Source organism: Ochotona princeps, chromosome 14 (assembly GCF_030435755.1).
Source record: "Ochotona princeps isolate mOchPri1 chromosome 14, mOchPri1.hap1, whole genome shotgun sequence".
NCBI classification, from domain to species: Eukaryota; Metazoa; Chordata; class Mammalia; order Lagomorpha; family Ochotonidae; genus Ochotona; species Ochotona princeps.
Genome location: NC_080845.1, coordinates 23,569,195 through 23,589,059, shown reverse-complemented (window position 1 = coordinate 23,589,059; position 19,865 = coordinate 23,569,195). Strand labels below are relative to the sequence as shown.

The following is a 19,865-nucleotide window of genomic DNA, read 5'->3' as shown; positions in this document are numbered from 1 at the left end:
CAGGGCTTGAACGAGGCACCCTAGAGTGGGACAATTTAATCTAGCAATTTAATCTGGTTTCCCAATCCTTACGTCAAACATTCAACTCTCCCCAGTTTTTTCTTCATTTTTTTTAAAAGGTTTATTTATTTTTATTGGGGAAAGTCAGATTTACAGAGAGAAGGATAGACAGAGAGAAAGATCTTAGTCCACTGGTTCACTCCCTAAGTGGCCGCAATGGCTGGAACTGATCTGATCCAAAGCCAAGAGCCAGGAGCCTCTTCCAGGTCTCCCATGTGGGTGTAGGGTCCCAAGGTTTTGGGACATCCTCAACTGCTTTCCAGGCCACAGGCAGGAAGCTGGATGGAAGTGGGGTCGCTGGGACATGAACCAGAGACCATATGGGATTTTGGCAGTTGCAAGAAGGTTTAACCACTGGGCTATCATGCCAGGCCCTCTTCTCCATTTTTTATTTGTTATTTCAAGACCACTGAAGTGCCACTTCTTTCCCATATCCTTTCCTATTCATTGCATATAAGGGTGAGCTGTAACTTCTCTGGGCATTTCACAAGTTCTTCTCATAAGTCATTAGGGAGGAAGTTTTCATTCTAGAGTCACTTCATTAAGACATTTATATATAGTTTTTTTTTTTAAAGATTTATTCATTTTATTACAGCCAGATATACAGAGAGGAGGAGAGATAGAGAGGAAGATCTTCCATCCGATGATTCACTCCCCAAGTGAGCCGCAACGGGCCGATGCACGCCAATCTGATGCTGGGAACCTGGAACCTCCTCCGGGTCTTCCACGCAGGTGCAGTGTCCCAATGCATTGGGCCGTCCTCAACCGCCCTCCCAGGCCACAAGCAGGGAGCTGGATGGGAAGTGGAGCTGCCGGGATCAGAACCGGCGCCCATATGGGATCCGGGGGCTTTCAGGGAGAGGACTTTAGCCGCTAGGCCATGCCGCCGGGCCAAGACATTTATATATAGTTTTTAAAACTACAAGTTTTTGCCAAAACTGAATTAGTACAAAAGTCTGTACTTCAGAAAGCAACTCTTATGTTTCTTTCCATCAGCCCTGCTTATGATGGCAACGGGGTGAATGTGCCCTTTTAGATTTCCTATTTTGGGAACTAAATTTGGAATGTACTGGTGTTTGGAGGTGTTTAGGTGATAAGGGTTTACGGGAGTAAGTTCTTTTTCTTACTCTCTTCTGCCATATCCAGGAAACAGCACACATCGCCATTTATCTTTCCTCCTTCCACCATGAGACGAAACAGCGAGAGGCCCCATCAGATGCCCATGCCTTGATACTGGACTTCTCAGCCTCCTGAAATGTGAAAAGTAAATTATTCTTCTTTATATATTATTCAGTCTCAGATATTTCATTACATCAGGACAAAATGGGCTCTGACAATACATGTCCCTTCTGCTATGCACAGACTGAGATAGGTATATATATTTTACACACACAGTTATATGTACAGGATTCCATCATAATGCATTTTATAACTGTTTTTGGCCGGTGGTATATTGTTCTATGGAATAATAGAGTTCAGCCTGGTCCACATCAGTGAATACAAATTACTTTCTAACTTTTTGCTTGTTTAATTTTTATTTAAATCTATTTATGTGTAAATATTTGTTACATAGATGAGGGATTGCAGACCAATGCAGGTCTCTGGGTGGGCTGGGAAGGAATGAGGCAAGAGGTGGGTAAGGGAAAAAGACATGGCCTTCCTCCTGTGACCACAAGAGGTGTGAGGGCAGGAGTGGAGGCGGAGTGGTGGTGAAGATGTTGCACTGCTCCCTGCCGACAGATCCTATCAGCATCAGGGGACAGAGACGGTTCCAACTTCATTTCAGGGATCCTGGTGGGCAGAAGAATGCCCTGAGTGTGCACCTTCATTGGTCTTTACTGTTCTGAGATGATGTTGGTGTGAGCCATCTCTTACCAACTTCCCATACTTACCAGCTGTTTATGTCTGTTTTGGTACATTTTTAATAGCGATATAATATTCCCTATCATTTTTAGCCAATCTTCTCTATCCAGAAATTTAGGGTTTCTTCAAATATTTCTTATTACAAACATGGGTTTATAGTTGTTACACATTTCAAGGACAATGACTTTTTAAAAGGGCATCCTTTCTCCCCGCCCCCTTTTTTCCCTTTCTTTAGAATTTTATTTTGAACAATGTTTATATAGGACAGAAGGATGCACACTCATTGTGGGTCTCTGATTGGTGTGGGGAGTGTGCAGGTCTGGAGGAAAGTGGGCGGGGCAAATGTTTCATTTTTTTTTCTTCTCCTGTATCCGCAGGGGAACAGGGGACGGGAGGAGGATCACTCCTTGCTATCAAACTGCATCAGCATCCACATATAGGGGGACAATCATTTCATGACTAACCATAGGGAAGAGTCTTCTAAGGGTATTGTTAGACTGGTCCTTGATAGTTTGGAGATGTCGCTGGCTTCACTGCACCACAGTTAAGAAAATCTTCCAAGGCCTATTGGCTAACTAAGTCTACCTTAGTGCCTCCATAGGCCCAAGAACGTGTTGCAAAACTTGGCCAGGAAAGTGGTCCAACCTGTTCTGCTTTCCATCCTCTGATGAGACACCTGACATCTTCTGCTGGCCCTGATGAGCTTGCAGTCATGTTCCCCATGTGCACCTGGGCATACTGTCCACTACACAGTCCTGCCACATGCATTCCAAGGCCAGACTACATATATTGAGATTTTCCCTGTGGCTGGGTTTTTGTCCATCTAGCTAGCTGGGGAGCCTCTCAAGAAACCTCTTCTGAGGTGACTGCAGACTCGACTCTGTGTGTGCCCGGACAGTGCAGGATCAGGTTCAGTCTGACATCTGCAGCAGCCAAGGCACGTGGCAGTGGATGCAGGTGCCTGGTCAGTTGTGCCCCAGCCCCATCTCATGAGAACTGATGGGTGTTGTGGCCTAGTCCAGCCCAACCAGCTCACCACAGGCCTGGTCTTCACACACACTAGCAGGTGTCATTGTATTGGGATAACCTAGTAACCCCACCATCCCGTTGTTTGCTTGTGTTGGCATGTGCTGCAACCTAGCATAGTCCGTGCTTCATCCCATCTGGCTCTTGAGCACACTTGTGGGTGCTACAGTTGAGCTCAGCCTGATCCACCCTAGTCTAGCCTGTCTACAGTCCCAGCTCTTAGGTTCACTAGTTGGAGCAGCAGCTCAGCAAGGAAGTAGCCAGTATTTCGCTACCAGGCCTGCTCTCAGCTCTGGGTCTTACACATGCCAACAAGTTCTGTGGCCTAGTCTGAGATGGCCTGCCAGCAGTTCAGCATTCACCAGCAGGTGCTACTGCCTGACTCATTCACCAGCAGGAGCTGAATCCTAGCAGAGGAGTGTCCACAGCTTCCCTATCAGGCCAGCTCCCAGCCCCAGATCTTATGCTTGCCAGGGGATACTGTGATCCAGCCTTTCATGATTTGCACCCAGTCCTGGCACTTGCCAACAGCTGCTGTAGCCTAGCCCGAGCCCACAGCCATCCTGGGTCTCATGTGTACCTGAAGGTGTGGCAGCTTAGCCCATCCCTACCTGCCCTCAGACCAGCCCATCCTCAGTTTTAACTCTCAAACTCACCAGTGGAAGCAGTGGTCCAGCAAGGGAGTCCCTAAAAATCCCTTATCAGGCCTCCCAGCCTTGGGTTTTGCATGTGCCAGTGAGTGCTGCAGCCCAATCTGAGATGGCCAGCCGACAGTCTTGACATTGACAGCAAGTACTCAGCCTGGCCCACCCCTGGAGCCAACTGGCATGTGATGCAGCCTAGGCTTGGCTCATGTGCACACTCATGGATGCAGAAGTCCAGCCCAGGTTGGCCCGTTCGTAGCCCTCATGTGAACTAGGGGGGTAATGCGGTCCAATCTGGTAAAGGGCATATTTTAAATTTTGATGCAGTTTAAAAATTTTTTCTCTCCAGAAAGAGGGTAATTATTTGTGTCCCTTCTGTGATCTTCCTTTGACAAATTATTATTAACACCTGGAATCTTAAGGCTGGAGGTATGGAATGGGAGGTTAAGCTGCCACCTAAAATGTCAGCATCTCATATGGGTGCTACTTCAGGTTCTGGCTGCTCTACTTGCAATCCAGCTCTTTACTCATAGCCTAGGGAATGCAATGCAGGAAGGCCAAAGTGCTGGGCCCCTGCCCCCCATGTGGGAGACCAGGATGAAGCTACTGGCTTCTAGCTTTAGCCTGACTCAACCCTGGCTGCTGTAACCACTTGGAGAGTGAACCAATAGACAAAAGAACTTTCTCTCTCACTGCTTATCGCTCCCTCTCTTTCTGTAAAATCTTTACACTTTGTTTTTGAAATATTTGCCAAGTTATTAGATAAGCCAGGAATGTTGTCTACTCTTAAAAAAATATTTTATTTTTATTGCAAAGTCAGATATACAGAGAGGAAGATCTTCTATCTGCTGATTCATTCCCCAAGTGGCTTCAACAGCTAGAACTGCGCTGATCCCAAGCCAGGTACCTCCTCTAGGTTTCCCATGCAGGTTCAGGGTTCCAAGGCCTTGGGCCATCCTTGGCTGGTTTCCCAGGCCACAGGCAGGGAGCCGGATGGAAAGCGGGACCACCAGGATTAGAACCGGCACCCATACGGGATCCTGGTGCATTCAAGGCGAGGACTAGCTGCTAGGCCACTGAGCCAGGCCCTCTTTTTTTTTTTTTAATTTACAATTTTATTAGTGAGGTTGGGCAAATTCCATATTTTGTTTGTTCTTACATTTCTTTCACTATGGATTTTATCTGCTGTCTTTCATCCATTTCACTTCGGAATTTTAAAAAAATTATTAATTTTTTTATTGGAAAGTCAGATTTAGAGAGAGAAAGATCTTCCATCTACTGCTTCATTCCCCAAATAACCTTAATGGCCAGAGGTGAGTCAATCTGAAGCCACCAGCCAGGAGCTTCTTCTGGGTTTCTAATGTGGGTGCAGGGTCCCAAAGACTTTGGACTATCCTCTACAGCTTTCCCAGACCACAAGCAAGGAGCTGGCAGGGGATTGGAGTATCCAGGACATGAACCGACACCTATATGAGATCATTGCACATACAAGGTAAGGGCTTTAGCCACTAGGCTACCATACCAGGATTTAGAATATTTTCAGTGATTTTTAAATATATATATATATATATACACATATATGACAGCTTCTTGTGCATTGCATCAAGTTTACATATATGCTTTGTGAATAATGACTGTCATTCGTTTTTATTTGTAGTACCTTTTGCATCTAGTTCAAAAATGTTTATATTGGGACCAGTGTTTGGCGCAACAGTTAAACATGTAGGTTGGGAGGCCTGCATCCTGTAGCTTTTTTTTTTTTTTTTTTTTTTTTTTACCGGAAAGGTGGATTTACAGAGAGAAGGAGACACAGAGAGAAAAATCTTCCATCTGCTGGATCACTCACCAAGTGGCCACAACGGCCAGAGCTGAGCCAATCCAGAGCCAAGAGCTTCTTCCAGGTCTCCCACCTGGGTGCAGGGTACCAAGGCTTTGGGAGGTCCTTGACTGCTTTCCCAGGCCACAAGCAGGAAACTGGATAAGAAGCAGAGCAGTCAGGACACAAACCAGCACCCTCTTGTGATCCCGGCAGTTTTAAGATGAGAATTTAACCACTGGGCCACCGTGTGAGGCTCTGCATCCCATATCAAAGTGCCCAGATGCAACTACTGGCTCTGCTTGCAGTTCTATCCTCCTACTAATGTGTTTCCTTGGAGGAAGAATGTGGTGGCTGTTATACTTGTCACCTATGTGGGAGACCCATACTGAGTGCCTGGCTTGTGGCTTTGGTCTGACCCAGCTCCCGCTCTTGTGGTCATTTGGTGGTGGCGGATAGGCCAATGTAAAAAAGATGCAACTGTTTTCACCCTACCCCCACCCTGACACTGTCTTTCAAACAAGATAATTAGAAACACCAAATCATTTTTAAATGTTTATGCAGTTAATCCTGTTTCTATTTTGTTAAGATGTTAGACTACAGGGCCAGCCATGATGTTTTATTTCAATAGTTTTACAGAAAAAACAAATCACTGAAGATATTAATTTAATATTTCATGAAATCCTTTTTTTTTGAGATGGCTACAAATTTGAGGTGACCACAAATTTAAATTACTAGGAATTTATGAACAAAAATAGTTTATTTGTTGAAAACCTTTCCGAACATTGCTGGGTATTAAACTCTTTCTTTGGCATTTGATATACCATGGGAAACTGTCAGAAGTAAGAACATATATGTAATGGGGGCAAATGAAACTCAGCACTTCTTACAAATAAGACAAATCAATCACTGTTGTCCTCCTATAGCTTTATATGAGGAGTCCTCAAAAAGCTCATGGAAAATGAGTATAATGGGAAAAACTGAATGAATTATAGATCTTTTTTTCACCAAAATAAATTTACATTTTGATCACATTTTCCCCAAACATTTTGAAGCACCTTCATAAAATCTGTGCATGCATTTTTCCTCAATTTAAGCTGCATTTCTTATTTAGTTTTTTAAGAGATTTACAGACAATGAATTTATTGTATTTGTCTTTGAATTCCTGGCATCTCACTGGGTATCTGGCTTATTATGATGGTTCAAGAAATATATTTTTAAGTAACTTGATTTCCATACTTTACAAATTGCCTTTGTCCTTTAGTAATTAATACTCATGATCCTGTCTCCATTTTCCTATCTTCTTTATGCTATCTTCACCCCAAAATGAAAAACAACATTAGGTTTATGTTAGAAACAGCTCAAAGTCCCAAGGATTGATGTTTGAGCACTTGCTACTTAATCAGAATGAAACACACTTAGCTCATAGGAAGGAGTCAATTAAAACAATTATTGAAAGACTATAGAAAAAAAATTAAAGTCATTCAGAAAAGAACAATGCTACACTGCAAGCATGTTCACTGTAAGCATTTTTAGAGTGTTTATAAGTCCTCTGTCTTGCAACAAAAATCCAAGTGAAGCCATAAATAAAAACCAAGGTTATTAATTAACACTGGAGAGACAGAGTTACAGGTGTGGGTAGAAACAAAGTTGCAGGGCTGAGGATTTATGAATCTCTTCGGAGTCTTGCTGGGAACAATGTTGTCTTTTTTCTATTACACTCCTGAGTTCAGGAAAGCTCTACCTGCTGGGGTTCTAACCTGTGCACACTACTCATTTCTGAGAGATCCACTCCTGCCACTCAGTAATGAATGAACAGTTACAGTCCTTGGTTACAATCAGTTTTTGGCTTTGGGAGCATCTCCCGGGGCAACAAGGGAATGCTCACAGGAGATGGTGAGGTGGATCTGGCAGCCGGGGCTCTGTTGAGGTGTGTTCTTGTGGGATATGGCTGTGAACATAGTACGTGCTTAAATGTAAATAACACAGTCAAAGCACCAAATGCCACGGTGTTTAAATTAGACAACTATTCTGAGCAGCTATAAAGACACACTCATGTAAAGATGCATTTCTATATTGCTGTTACTTAAAACCTGAAATCATGTAAATAATGAGTCAGGCTTTATGAAAGTCATTACAAAGACCTTTAGTTCAGCATTTCCACTCCATGAATGACCAGCACCAAGCTGGAAATCCTGAAGCTGGAAACCCTGAGATTCACACGGCCCATTATGCAGTACTAGACCATCGGGAAGCGTTTCTGGCTGGCTCAGCTGGTGATCTGATTTTACCCGGCAGCACCAAGATTGATAGACCTCATAATTTTATCCTGGTTAGTGCAGATGCTGTTCTTACATAAGTTTTTGAAAAAACTCCCTTTATCTACAAAGAAGCAAAACCCAAGCCCTTGTAAAGGGGCATGCCCTGATGACAGCTCAAGGTGGAAAGATCAGTACCCTGAACACTGACTAGAAGGGAAAACATTTTTCCCCCTGCTTTCTGAATTTGCTGTAGTTTACATTTTATTGACTGCTGTGTGCATTTGCTTATGAGGAAGGGCATACATGAGAAGGAGTGAAAAGGAACGCTAATTTACTCCTTCTAGATCACTCCTTTTATGAGATTTTTGGGGACATGAGGGAAAACGGGAAGGAGACTCTTACAAGGTACAGAATATCAATGCAGGAGCCTTTAGAGTCTGTCATGTTACTGACGGGAGGTATAATTTTAAAGCACATACATTCATATGTATGTGTGATGTATACACACATAATTAGCATATTTATAAGGCACCTTGCAGAACCTTAGAACGCCTCATTCCTTTAACCCTTAAAGGGAAACTGCGATTCAGATACATGAGGCACAGCAAAATGTGTCCCTTTCAAAGATATTCATCCATCACCCAGGTCCAGGAAACAGCTTCAAAAAGTAAACTACATTTCTGTGAAGCCCTGCCACAGCCTGTTCCACATTTATCTGCTTCCACAGTTCCAATTACAAAATAAGCACTAGCTACTATGTGGACAACTGCACTGCCAAAAAGATTTTTATAATCTGGGAGCGATGCTTCCACACTGACTCTGTTAAACAGAGAAACAGTCCCCCTTTCCTTGATTATAAAGAAGGAAGACAGATGGTTGCTTGTTTAAGACTGCAATTTTACTTTCAGCCTCCTCTCTCAGTTAAAAACAAGATGTACTTTTCTGGCTTTGAGAGGAAATCTCAAGGGAAGGATTTTTTATTCTTGGATGCATTGAATAATTCAACAAACAGTTGAGAGAGCTCAGGGAGATACAAAAGAGAAAATGCTTTGCCCTGTTCTCAAGGAGTTTACAATCTACTTGTGGACCAGAGCCTTTCCAGTTTTATTTCTTCACTTGTGTTTAATGGCCTGATGGTCAACAGTAAACACGTGGGTGCACAACTCTGTAGTGGGGTATGCCTCCTGAGCCTTTGGATCCAGGCAAGTTGCAGAAGGCTGATGCTCTCCAAGCAGTACTCAAATGCTTGCTGACCTTCTAGCTAGGGACTCAGCTGAACAACAGCCCATGGCGGTCACCCTTGTTGTCAGCATTTCACAGGGAAGCAAAAGGAGGTTAGAGAAGTCACTCATTCACACCCCATAAACCCAGGAAATGAGCTCGGGGCCTAGCAATTAGGAATTCCCTTTTGGCCTTTTCTTTGATTGGCCTTTGCCTGGAATCCCTTTCCAGAGACATAAGCAAATTCATGTGTGGGTGCATTTCTCCTTTTAGACTCTGAAACTCGCTCTTTAATTTGGCCAGTTGGTCATTCCAAAGTCTCACTCCCCTACAACTTTATAGTAGTTTTGTTTCCTTTTGTAAACAGTTGTACCTAGACATTTTTGGCAAGATGAAATGAGACATGAGGCCACTTCTAAAAACCTGATATGCAGTTCTGTTAATATTAAACATGACCTTTCCCCACCACCTTCAAACTGCTCTTGTCTCATACTATTTTTTGTCTTTCCTTATTTATTTTCATTTTTTCTTTTTATTCAAAAGGCAGAGACAACCACAGCCTTCCTGTCAACTGTTTCACTCCCTAAGTGCCAGCAAGAACTGGAGTTGGGCAAAACCCAGGGGCCAGGAACTCATTCAATGCTGGTTTCCCACAAGAGTGGCTTGAACCCCAGTGGATTCTGGAGATTTCATTGCGCTTGCATTGGCTAGATTGGCAACAGTTCAGAACTGCAGAACTATCAAAAGCACTTGAGCAGTGCCCTTGGAGCATGCCCGACGTCAGGGACCCTGGGATGGGATGGGATGGGACGCTGGGTGGGGCTTCTCCCTTTATCTCCCTCTTTACCCCAGATACAGATAAAAAATGTGGAAACGATGGTCTTACCCTCTTTCCTGTAGCCCTTGACCCTCTGTGCCCTAATCAACTATGTAAAGATTATCAAAATAAAATAATAATTCAAAAAAAAAGGGTCGCTTGGACCATCCCCGGCTGCCTCCCAGGATGTACACCAGCAGGACACTGGAATCGGGAGTAGTTCCGAAGCATTCCCAAGCAGAGCGTTACCCACGGCGCCAAACGCCAGCCCCACACTACTTCTACGGATGGTTTGGGGGAATGCAAGTTAAAGGTAATGCCTATGCCCAGCAGCAGCTGGGCAAAGCGGTAGTACTTTGGTCTTTACCTCTCTGTTCTCAGGGCCCGAACGTTCGAGGAAGTCAGTATGAATGAGTGAAGGCCCATTTGCTGGGCTTTGCCAACTTTCCTGTAACAGAAAGTTTAGCTCATGCCCAATTTTTTTTTTTTTTTTTACTTGAGTACCTGCAAAACTTTTTGGCTTTTTCTCCCATTTCTGGCTGGCTTTATTCAAACCTGGGTGCATTTCATGGAATTCTTGTCCCATCCAAGGTTCAGTGTTCACAACAGCAAAATGGGGCAGCGGCAACGAAGACTTGTTTCTTCCCGTCTTCTATCACCCATTCCTTCTGAAGGGCAAGTTTATTCTGTACGCGTTCCTCAGCATACAACGTAGCTGGAAGACTACCACCAGAGTCCTCGACGGTGCAGCCACCCGTGGAGAGGAAGAGTCGCGTGCCTCCCCGGCCCGGAAGCAACCCGGCCCCATTTCGGCAGCGAGCCTGCCCGGTCCTGGGCTGCCTTCAGCCCCAGACGCCCTCTCGCCCCGAGGCAGGCCTCGGCCTCGGTGCCACCGCAAAATGGGCTCGGCACCGCGCAGGCCCAGACGCGCCCCCAAGGGTCCGGCCTCGTCCTGGCCGCCGCCGCCGCCCTGCCGCCGGCGCGCCGCTGCACTGGGGGCGGGGAGTCTGATGGGAGACGCGCGCTGCGCTGAGGAGGCGGCGGCCCGGGAGAGGGAGCGGGAGAGGGACTGGGCGCGGGAGGCGAGAGGCGGGAGGCGGGGGACAGGGGGAGGCGCCGCCGCCGCCGCCCGCCCCTTTCCGCTGGGAAGCAGCTGCAGCAGCAGGAGCGGAGCGGGAGCCGGAGCCGCGCAGCCGCCGCCGCCGCCGCCGCCGCCGCCGCCGGGGGATGTGGCCGGTGCCTGTCCCGAGCCGCGCCGTCTCCTGAGTGCCCGCCGCCGCCGCCAAGCCGCCAAGTCGTGCGGGGCCAGGCCGCGCCCTCCCCGGGCGCCCGCCGGCTCGCATGCCGAGGGGCTCCGGGACGTAGCTGCGCCCGGCGCCGCCTCCGGGCTCCCCCGACCCCGCCATGGGCTGCTGCAGCTCCGCCTCCTCCGCCGCGCAGGTGAGGGGCCCCCGCCTCCCGGACGCCCGCCCGGATGCCTCCCTCGCGCCGCGCTGTCGGGAACGCGACGCTTCTCGCAGCCCCAGCTTCCCTCAGGCCCCCGAGCACTCTCGAACCCCGCAGCCCGCCTCTTGCCCGCAGCCGTGTCCCCGGGGTCCCCAGCGCGCGCTCTCCCTCCTCGCTCTCCGGCCCCTCTCCGACTTGGCCTCCCCGGCTCACCTGAGCGGCGCGTCCCGCCCGCCTGCAGGTAGAGGCGACGCGGGCGCCTCCTCTCCGCCCCAGCGGGCTGCGCTGCCCCGGCCCCCCGACCCCTCTCCGCTGCCCACCTCGCCCTCCGCCGACTCCTCCGTGCTCCTCGGAGGTGCACCCCCACCTCCCCCAGCTCGGGTGGGCTCCCTTCTGGTTCCAGTTTCTGCTCCATCGGATATGTTGCTCCTTTCCTCCTGCCCGCCGACCCCGGTCGGGTTCAAGTACTCCGGGTCCCGGAGCCCTGCCCCGGTTCTCTTCCCCGTCCCATCCCCCCTCTGTGCCTTGACCCCGGGCACCACGGCCTCTTTACATCGGAGGCCCCTGCGGGAGCGTGGGCACTGGACTGGGGAGCAGATTGGGCATCTGGTGGGTGACGGGAGCATTGCGGAAACTCCCTCTTTGTTGCTAGTGTAACAGGAGGAAGAGGTGCCGAATTTAGTTTTTCTGGGCACTGAATGAGCGCTGAGGGCTCCGATGCAGAGATTTCGCCCATCTCCTACCCTGCCCCCATCCAAATTTCGCCAGCCTCCTTCCCTCTCTCCAATCCGAGTCCTTAACCTCGGGTAGAAATGTTTAGACAGCTGTATAAGGATCAAACGTAATAGAACTTGACTGCTGGCCACTAATAACTAAGAAGACCTGTTCGTAAATTACCTAATTTACTGGATTAGTGAGTGAATTTACAAATACGATAAAAAACCATCAGGAATGCTGCATCAAACTGAGTGCTGGTGGTGTATGAAAAATAGGCTCTGACAAACGCCTGCGAGGCCATCGCCACCGTTTCATTAGCGTAGAATTTAACTGGTGTGTGATCTGTTTGTTTGGAGGGGGAGAAAGGGGCTCTTGTTTTTAGGGATAAAGGCTGGTTGTTTTTGGTGAAGAAAAATCCTGGTTTGGGGGAGAGCATTCCTCCAGAGATGAAGCATCTGTGATAATGCCAGAAGTGTTTTGCTGCTGCTAAACGACTATATATAACTCAGTTTTAAATAACCTGCGTACTTGTTCTAAAAATCCAAGATGTGTTAGAAAATGACTAGCATTGCAGATGAATGGAGGGCATTTATGTTTTTTTTTTTTTTTTTTTATGAGCTCTGCCTCCTGTGTGTCCAGTTCCTTAGGCTCATTGGTTGACTTAGTAAAATCTTGCTATGCAGTTAGAATCGCAAGGAAAATCTGTGTGGTGGTGTTGGGCAGCAGGGGCTTGATTTAGGTTAACGTATAAAGGTGTGTAATTAGGCTCACCTTTCGGTTGGCTTGGCATCTCGGTGGCGGAGTTGGGGTGGAGGCCTGGGGGTTTCCCACCAGGTGCTGTCCTGCTAATGTTTGCTTGAAGGTAATTTCACCAGAAAGCTACCTTTCATGTTTACCTATTTTCAGAATTGGCTTACTTTACATTCTGTTTTGGCAGTGCGATGCCTTTAAGACAGGAAAGAGTATTGATAGTTTATGGATGGCCTCTTCGGTGCGTGAATAATTAAATTTGAGAGGCATGGATGCCACAGCAGAGCTGGGGTTTAGTAACAGGTAGTGTCTGAGAAACATTTGTCTGCCTCCTGCTTTTCACAGTGCCGTCACACACGATTTCTTTGCTTTTCCTTGCTCGCATTCAGTTTCCTTCATACCGTGTTCCATAGACAAAACGCATGTCATACACCCAAGGGGTGTATTTTTTTTTAATTTTGTATTTTTTCTGTGGTTTCCTGTAACCAATCAGCAGCTGTCACATGCCTTTGAGTTCAGCTTTTGGGACTTGTAGTGCTCAGGGAGGCACTGAAGAGTAGGTTTTCTGCCAAAGAATGGGTCATCATCTTTTTCCCCCTCATTTGAGATTTTTTTTTTTGCATTGTTCTTCGTTTGTGAAGTGTTACGATCTGCTGGCCTTTTCCTAGCATTTTAGGTAGTGTTGTACACACACACACACACACACACACACACACTCGAGTGTATTGAGACAAAGGAGAGAGCCACTTTTCATCTTGTGCAGAGGCATACCTTCCCCTGGCTTTGAGCCTGCCCTGGGGGCCTCAGGTGGCTTTTCACAAACCCTGTCTGCTGGGTTTCAGGCTGGAGGAGAGTGGGTCTTTGTTTCCCTTAGCTTTGTGTCTACTGGAGTGCCTTACATTAGAGTTTGTGAATAAAATGTATGCAGTTTAGGACACCTGGCCAGGAAGTGCCATTGGGTGTGAGTTTGTACTGCCTCATTTCCATAGGCTAATCTTACCTCTTTGAAATAAATCCAGACTGAAACTTTTTTAAGTTTAAACTTACATGCGTTTTTCACATCCCTTTCTGTTCTGTCCATCCTACCATCAGCTTGCAGAACTGAGTAGGTTTTTCTGTCCCCCTCCCACACCCTACTTGAGACGTCTGAGCTGGAAAAGGGGCTGTCATACTTGGAAAGAGCTTGTCTGCAATGTCTAATGATGGGCTCGTGGAACATCACTGCGGCGTGCTTCCAGGGAGGCTGCAGGCCAGTCTGATGTCTCCAAGCTCCATCTGCAACAACTGTAAAACTCCTGCAGATTTTATCAATAAATAGCGAGTCCCTTTTAGAATATAATTGATTTTCCCCTTGTAGTCTCTTGATGTAGACTTCTGAACTTCTATCTTTTGTAACCTATCCTGGTGTCAGTTTCATTTTCTTGGCAGTGTCTGGGTATCATAATTTCCCATCAAAATAATTATCCTGCTTTAGGACTCAGATCAGAGGAAAATGTCACATTCCATGCCAGTATTTCATCGTGAGGGAGAAGTTATTGGCAAAGCGATTCGTGTTGTATCAGCTGTGTATGGGTAATACTCTTTGGAGTGAGTATCTAATGAGGCAGGTCTTAAAGAACTCCTTGATTTGTTTTCTGAATTTTCTTTAGTTACCATTATACAATATTTACTAACATCAGTAATTGCTCAAAACAGTCCAATACGTGAGATCTTTTGCCTAAAAGTCTTTTTGGAGGAACTATAAACGATAGCCTTGAGTTACTTTTTAGTGCTAATCCTCCCTGAGACTCTTAGAATTTATTCCCATCTCTCCATAATTCTCTTGTTCTGTTATAAACTGACATAATGTCTATTCTTATAATGTTAAACTTGGAAGTTCACTTGTGAATCTTCAGACTTGTTAAATTTTTTTCCAGTTTAAGCTCAGGAAGCTCCTGAAAGATTGCTTAACAGATAGTTATAAGGCTTTGTTTTTAACAGTGACAGCATTATTTCTGATGGTAGTGCTAGGAGGCTGGAGAGTCTACAAGTACCCTGGAGTTCTGTCTCCTTCAGTTCTAACTTTACAAATTCTGGAAGGGGTTGAGAAGAATCTTTCTAGTTAAACAGAGTGCCCCCCCCAACTTTGTATCTAGTTTTAGGAGACTGTCCGTTATTTTGTTCCATGATGTTCCCATTTCGGGCTGGCTAAGTAGCTTTTCTTTTTCTGCTCTCATAGTTTGTTTTGAAAAGTAATGAGAATCAGTCAAAAGTGGTTCACTAATACTGGTTAACATTTGAGTATTTTATATCACAGAATTTTAGTGATATCATAGTCTGAGTGGTAAAAATAAAAAAATTTGTGTATTTTAAGTTGAGTGATAAAAATAAAAATTTGAAGAGTATAATGGAAATTACCCACAGGGATCTAGTTGTTCAGTTAGAACATGAGCTGCAGATAGCTGCAGTAGAAAGCCGTGGCATGAAAATGTTTATTTCTTCTGCTGTCGACATGGATGAACAATTCTTCAAAATATGTAAATCAAAAGCTAATGTCCAAATTGGCTGGAAAACAATGTACAAATGTCACTATACTTTGTGTAACTATTGACACATTTTCATACTTTAATCTGTACAGTAAATAGGGTTGATTTTCCTTCTGTGTTACATTTGAGGAAATTGAACTTGATATCAAGAAATTGGCTGAAGTAACAGAACGGCTTAGATGCAAACTTCAGCTCAAGTTTTCTGAATCTGCACTTTGTGCATCTCTTTGTGTTTGCATGCGTGGTCCATGCACATATTTTAAAGATTTATTAATTTCTTTGGATCAGAGTTGACAAAGGGGGAGAGATTTTGCATCTGTTGATTTCCTCCCCATATGCCACAGCAGCTGGGGCTCAGGTTGAAGCCAGGAGCTTGGAACTACGTCAGGGTCTCCCATATGGGTGGCAGGAACCCAGTGACGTAGGCCATTAGCCCAAGAAGCTGTATGAGAGAGAGACAGGACTGGAGCCAACCCTCTGATGTGAGGTGGCACCTCCTGAGCAGTGGCTTCATGTTTTGCTCCACAATACCCCCTCCCCTACCCTTTTGCACCAATCTTAAAGTAGTTCATTTTCTTGTCTTTTTTTTTAAGATTTATTGATTTTTAATTTTTTTTATTGGAAAGTCAGATATACAGAAAAGAGGAGAGACAGACAGGAAGATCTTCTGTCCACTGACTCACTCCCCAAGTGACCACAATGGCTGGAGCTGAACCAATCCGAAGCCAGAAGCTGGGAGCATCTTCTGGGTCTCCCATGCTGATGCAGGGTCCCTAGGGTTTGGGCCATCCTCTACTGCTTTCCCAGGCCACAAGCAGGGAGTTGGATGGGAAATGGGGCCGCTGGGATTAAAGCTGGTGCCCATATGGGATCCTGGCACATTCAAGGCGAGCACTTTAGCCCCTAGGCTACCACACTGGACCTTAATTTTCTTATCTTTAGGAAAAATCTACTCAATAAAAGTTTGAATTAAAGTGTTACCAACTAATGGGTCCTGTACAATGGTTCTATTGGTTAATCCTCTGCCTACAAACACCAGAAACAAAGTCATCTGAGGTCAAAGAGAGGGAGGTGTTCTGAAGGAACTGGGACCAGAAACCTATTTAGTCTGTTATCCTTCGCTCTTCCTGTTAATTTTTGATTTCTTTGTGCCCTTCTTAACATTGCTGCACATTGGGGTTACTTGGGGAGGTTTGTAGTAACTAAAGCCTGGGTCCTATTCCCAGAGGTTCTGATTTAGTTGGCTGTTGCGTGCACATCACATTTCTATGAGTTCTCACGGTGATTGTCCTGTATCAGCAAGGCTCAGAACCCCTCTTCCTTACACATCCTCTAGGTAATTGTATCTTCTCCTGTGGATTCAGTTACAGTCTGTATGCTGCTGATTCCCACACTGAATTACTGAATGGAAACAGAGCTTGTCCTACCTCTGATCCTTACATCCAACTGATTGCTTAGCCTCGATACTAGAATATCAGATAGGTAACTAAACTATGTGTGTCCAAAGCTGAAACTCAGGATTGTAAACACACACACACACACACACACACACACACATTTTTCTTGGTCTCTGGTTCAGTGAACCAATGTCCTGGTGATGAAAACTGGGAATCTAATTGATTTAGGGAAACCTGATTGATTTAGGGAATCTGCCTTCCATTCTTCGGATGCAGTCACCTGTCTTGCCCCTTTACCTTCTTAGCTGTACAGCCGCCACTGGACCAAGCCTGTGTCGTCTCCACCCAGTGCCTTGGTTACAGAGCTCCCTGTATTCATTCACGCTGCCTTCTGATCTAACCAGTATCACAGTGATCTTTGAAAAACCCGAAGCCAATTGTGTCCCTCTCTTACTCACAATCCTTTAATGGTTTCTGATTGCCTTAGCACAAAGAGTAACCTTCCTTCCCAGCCCTGGCAAATGAGACCCTTTGTGGACTGGTCTCCATCTCTCTACAGCATTATCTTTTGCCACGCTTCTCTTAAATTTTTTGTGTGTGTTCCAGCCTGGCAGATTCTTCAGCAGTCATTTGCTTTTCTCAAGATTTTTGCAAATGCTATGCACTTGTCTGTGAAACTCTGTACTTTGCTCTCCTGGTCTTTGATTTTTTTTTTTTTTTAATTTCAGCCTAAGAGTAACTTCCTTAGTAAAGCTTTTCTGAGCCTTCAAACAGAGCCATGTCTCCTTATTAAGTTCTGAATCTTTCCCTTTGAGCACTTCAGTTAATGTCTGGGTCAGGAGTTGGCATGGTATGGCCCATGGGCCAAATCTGACTTACTACCTGGTTTTGTGTAACTTGCAAGCTCAGGATAGTATTTGTATTTTTAAATGGTTGAAGCACATCAGAATGACATTGTTTTACGAGAATTTTAAACAAATTTTCATGAAAATTATGTAAAGGTTGCATCCTGTTCTCTGCAAATAAAGTGTTGTTGGCACACAGGCATATTCATTTACTTCCCTGTTTATTGTCCGTGGCTGCTTTCACAGTGGTGCTGACGGAGAGGTTGTGCTCCCTAGGCGTAGGTATTTACCCTGGGACCCTTTACAGGCAGTGGTGGCTGACGTCTGCCGTGGACTGGGTTTATGAGGAGAGGACCATGTCTGCTTTGTTCATTGCTGTGAATTCTTTTTGCTTTATAGCAGGTACTCTTGATTTGAATTAATATTCTCTTTCCTTCCATGGGTTGATGTGGATAAAGATCTAATAGCAACTTTCTTCTTTTTTTTTTTAATTTGAAAAATTTTAAAGGACAAATTCTTCTTTAGGAGAAGTCGCTCGACAACATTTTCAGCTTGGGTGTGAAGTGAGAATATTTATCGAGGTGTACATGACCAGGTCAGAGTGGATGGGGAAGGCCTGACTAGTTCACTCCCAGAGTTGGCTGGTTTTTATGGCAGACATAGCAGATAAGACGTTATGCATAGGGTTGTAAAAAAAAAAAGTGTTTGAGCTAGTAAAAAGAAACAAGTCATTAATGAGTTAGACATTGTTATTTCCACTGTGGGAATTCACTCTGTGAACATAGTTAAAGCTTTTGATATGGTCATATATCTTTCCTTTAAGTACTTTCTGCTTTCTCATTTTTGGAGAGATATAGCATAGCATGGTTTTCCAGTCTTGAATTTGTGCATTGTATCAACTTCAGTAATTTTTTAAGAGATGATTTTTAAAAGGCATTTGCAATATATATTTTTTAATATACTCAGAAGGGGCTTTTCCCTCTTGGTGGATACCTTTGTAATTGCATAATAATAGTTGTGTAAAAAGGGCCCTGAGATGGCTCAATGGCTAAATCCTCACCTTGTATGTGCAGGGATCCCATAAGGGTGCTGGTTCTTGTCCAGGCTGCTCTGCTTCCCATCCAGTTTTGCCTGGGAAAGCAGTAGAGGATGGCCCAAGGCATTGGGTCCCTGTACCTGCATAGGAGACCTAGAAGAAGCTCTTGGCTGCTGGCCTTGGGTCAACTCAACTCCGGCCATTTAGGTCATTTGCGAAGTGAACCAGTGAATGGCAGATTTTTCTGTCTCTGTTTCTCTCCAGAAATCTGATCTACCTTTCCAATTAAAAAAAAAAGGGGGGGTATGTGACGGATTTACTTAATTGGTAAACTGTGAAAATAAATTTTCTGTAAATAGTAATGTACTTTTTACCTACTCTGTAACATTTCACAATAGGTTTATACATTTATATAGAAGGGACACTAAAAAATATTTTTACTTCAATTTCTAAGGTTGCTGGACATGCAGAAAATTGTCTAATGGGAGTTTTGATTTCTGAATACATTTCTGTAATGTAAAATGAGGAAAGCAGCAAGAGGATGGAAAAATTGGAAAGAGGTGATGTTTACGTAGCAATGAAGGTGTTCAGCTTTGCTTTATTTTGTTTGTTGTGATATGATGATCTTGATCACGTAAGATTCTTCATTATGAGCCATTCAGAATGTTTGCGCCATAAAGAAAAAATCCCTTTAAAATCCAAAATTGGTAAGCTTTTAGGAAAATTAATTTTCTTTCTAAGTGGAAGAGTGGAGTAACTGCAGGTTATTAGTTCAGTGGTTTAAGGAAGGTGCTTTTTTCTCCCTTAGCTTCCCTTGGGAACACCAGAGAGCCGTGGCCTCCTCACCGCCTTTTGCTAACTGACACTTCTCCAGTGGTTTGCCTTTAATAGAAATTAGGGAGGGCTGCTTACTCACCCATAAACAGTGTGTAGGAAGAAAGAGGTGAAGAATCCTTGTGATTGGCTCAGATAAACCAGGATTTTCCTCTGAGTCAAGTATGGGGTGGAGTGGCACCAGAACAAAAGTAGCACTGTGCCAGCAAGGCAGGGAGACAGGGACGGCAGCCGTGTGAGCAGAAAAATGTATCTGCCAAATTGTCTGATTTTTCTCTGCCTTCAAAATCATACTTCTACAATGTCTTCTAACATTTCTTTTGGAGATGTTATAAATGTCACACAGTTCCTTGTTAGGAGTTAGCTATACATATTTTTTTTTTTTAAAGATTTATTCATTTTATTACAGCCAGATATACACAGAGGCGGAGAGACAGAGAGGAAGATCTTCCATCCTATGTTTCACTCCCCAAGTGAGCCACAACGGGCCAATGCGCGCCGATCCGATGGATGCCGGGAACCTGGAACCTCTTCCAGGTCTCCTAAGTGGGTGCAGTGTCCCAAAGCTTTGGGCCGTCCTCAACTGCTTTCCCAGGCCACAAGCAGG

The 19,865-nt window shown here is 45.1% G+C and overlaps 1 protein-coding gene and 1 long non-coding RNA gene across 5 annotated transcripts in view; one reads left to right on the top strand and one right to left on the bottom strand.

The window, feature by feature from the left end:
- Window positions 1-226: 226 nt before the first annotated feature.
- Window positions 227-3,733, bottom strand: LOC131481817 (uncharacterized). Its single transcript, XR_009246586.1, has 3 exons — window positions 3,606-3,733; window positions 1,188-1,310; window positions 227-338 (listed from the first exon to the last, which is right to left on the bottom strand). It is a non-coding gene; the product is annotated as an uncharacterized LOC131481817 (long non-coding RNA).
- A 7,111-nt stretch (window positions 3,734-10,844) lies between these two features.
- The window catches only part of SLC44A1 (solute carrier family 44 member 1), a 177,274-nt gene continuing 168,253 nt past the window's right edge, over window positions 10,845-19,865 (top strand). For 2 of the 4 annotated variants that reach the window (XM_036496710.2, XM_004580932.3), the window contains exon 1: window positions 10,845-11,148. In XM_036496710.2, coding sequence (XP_036352603.2) covers window positions 11,113-11,148 — 36 coding nt within the window. In that variant the 5' untranslated portion in view covers window positions 10,845-11,112. The remainder of the gene's footprint in view (window positions 11,149-19,865) is intronic. The other 2 variants (XM_004580933.3, XM_058672964.1) reach the window with 2 other exon arrangements.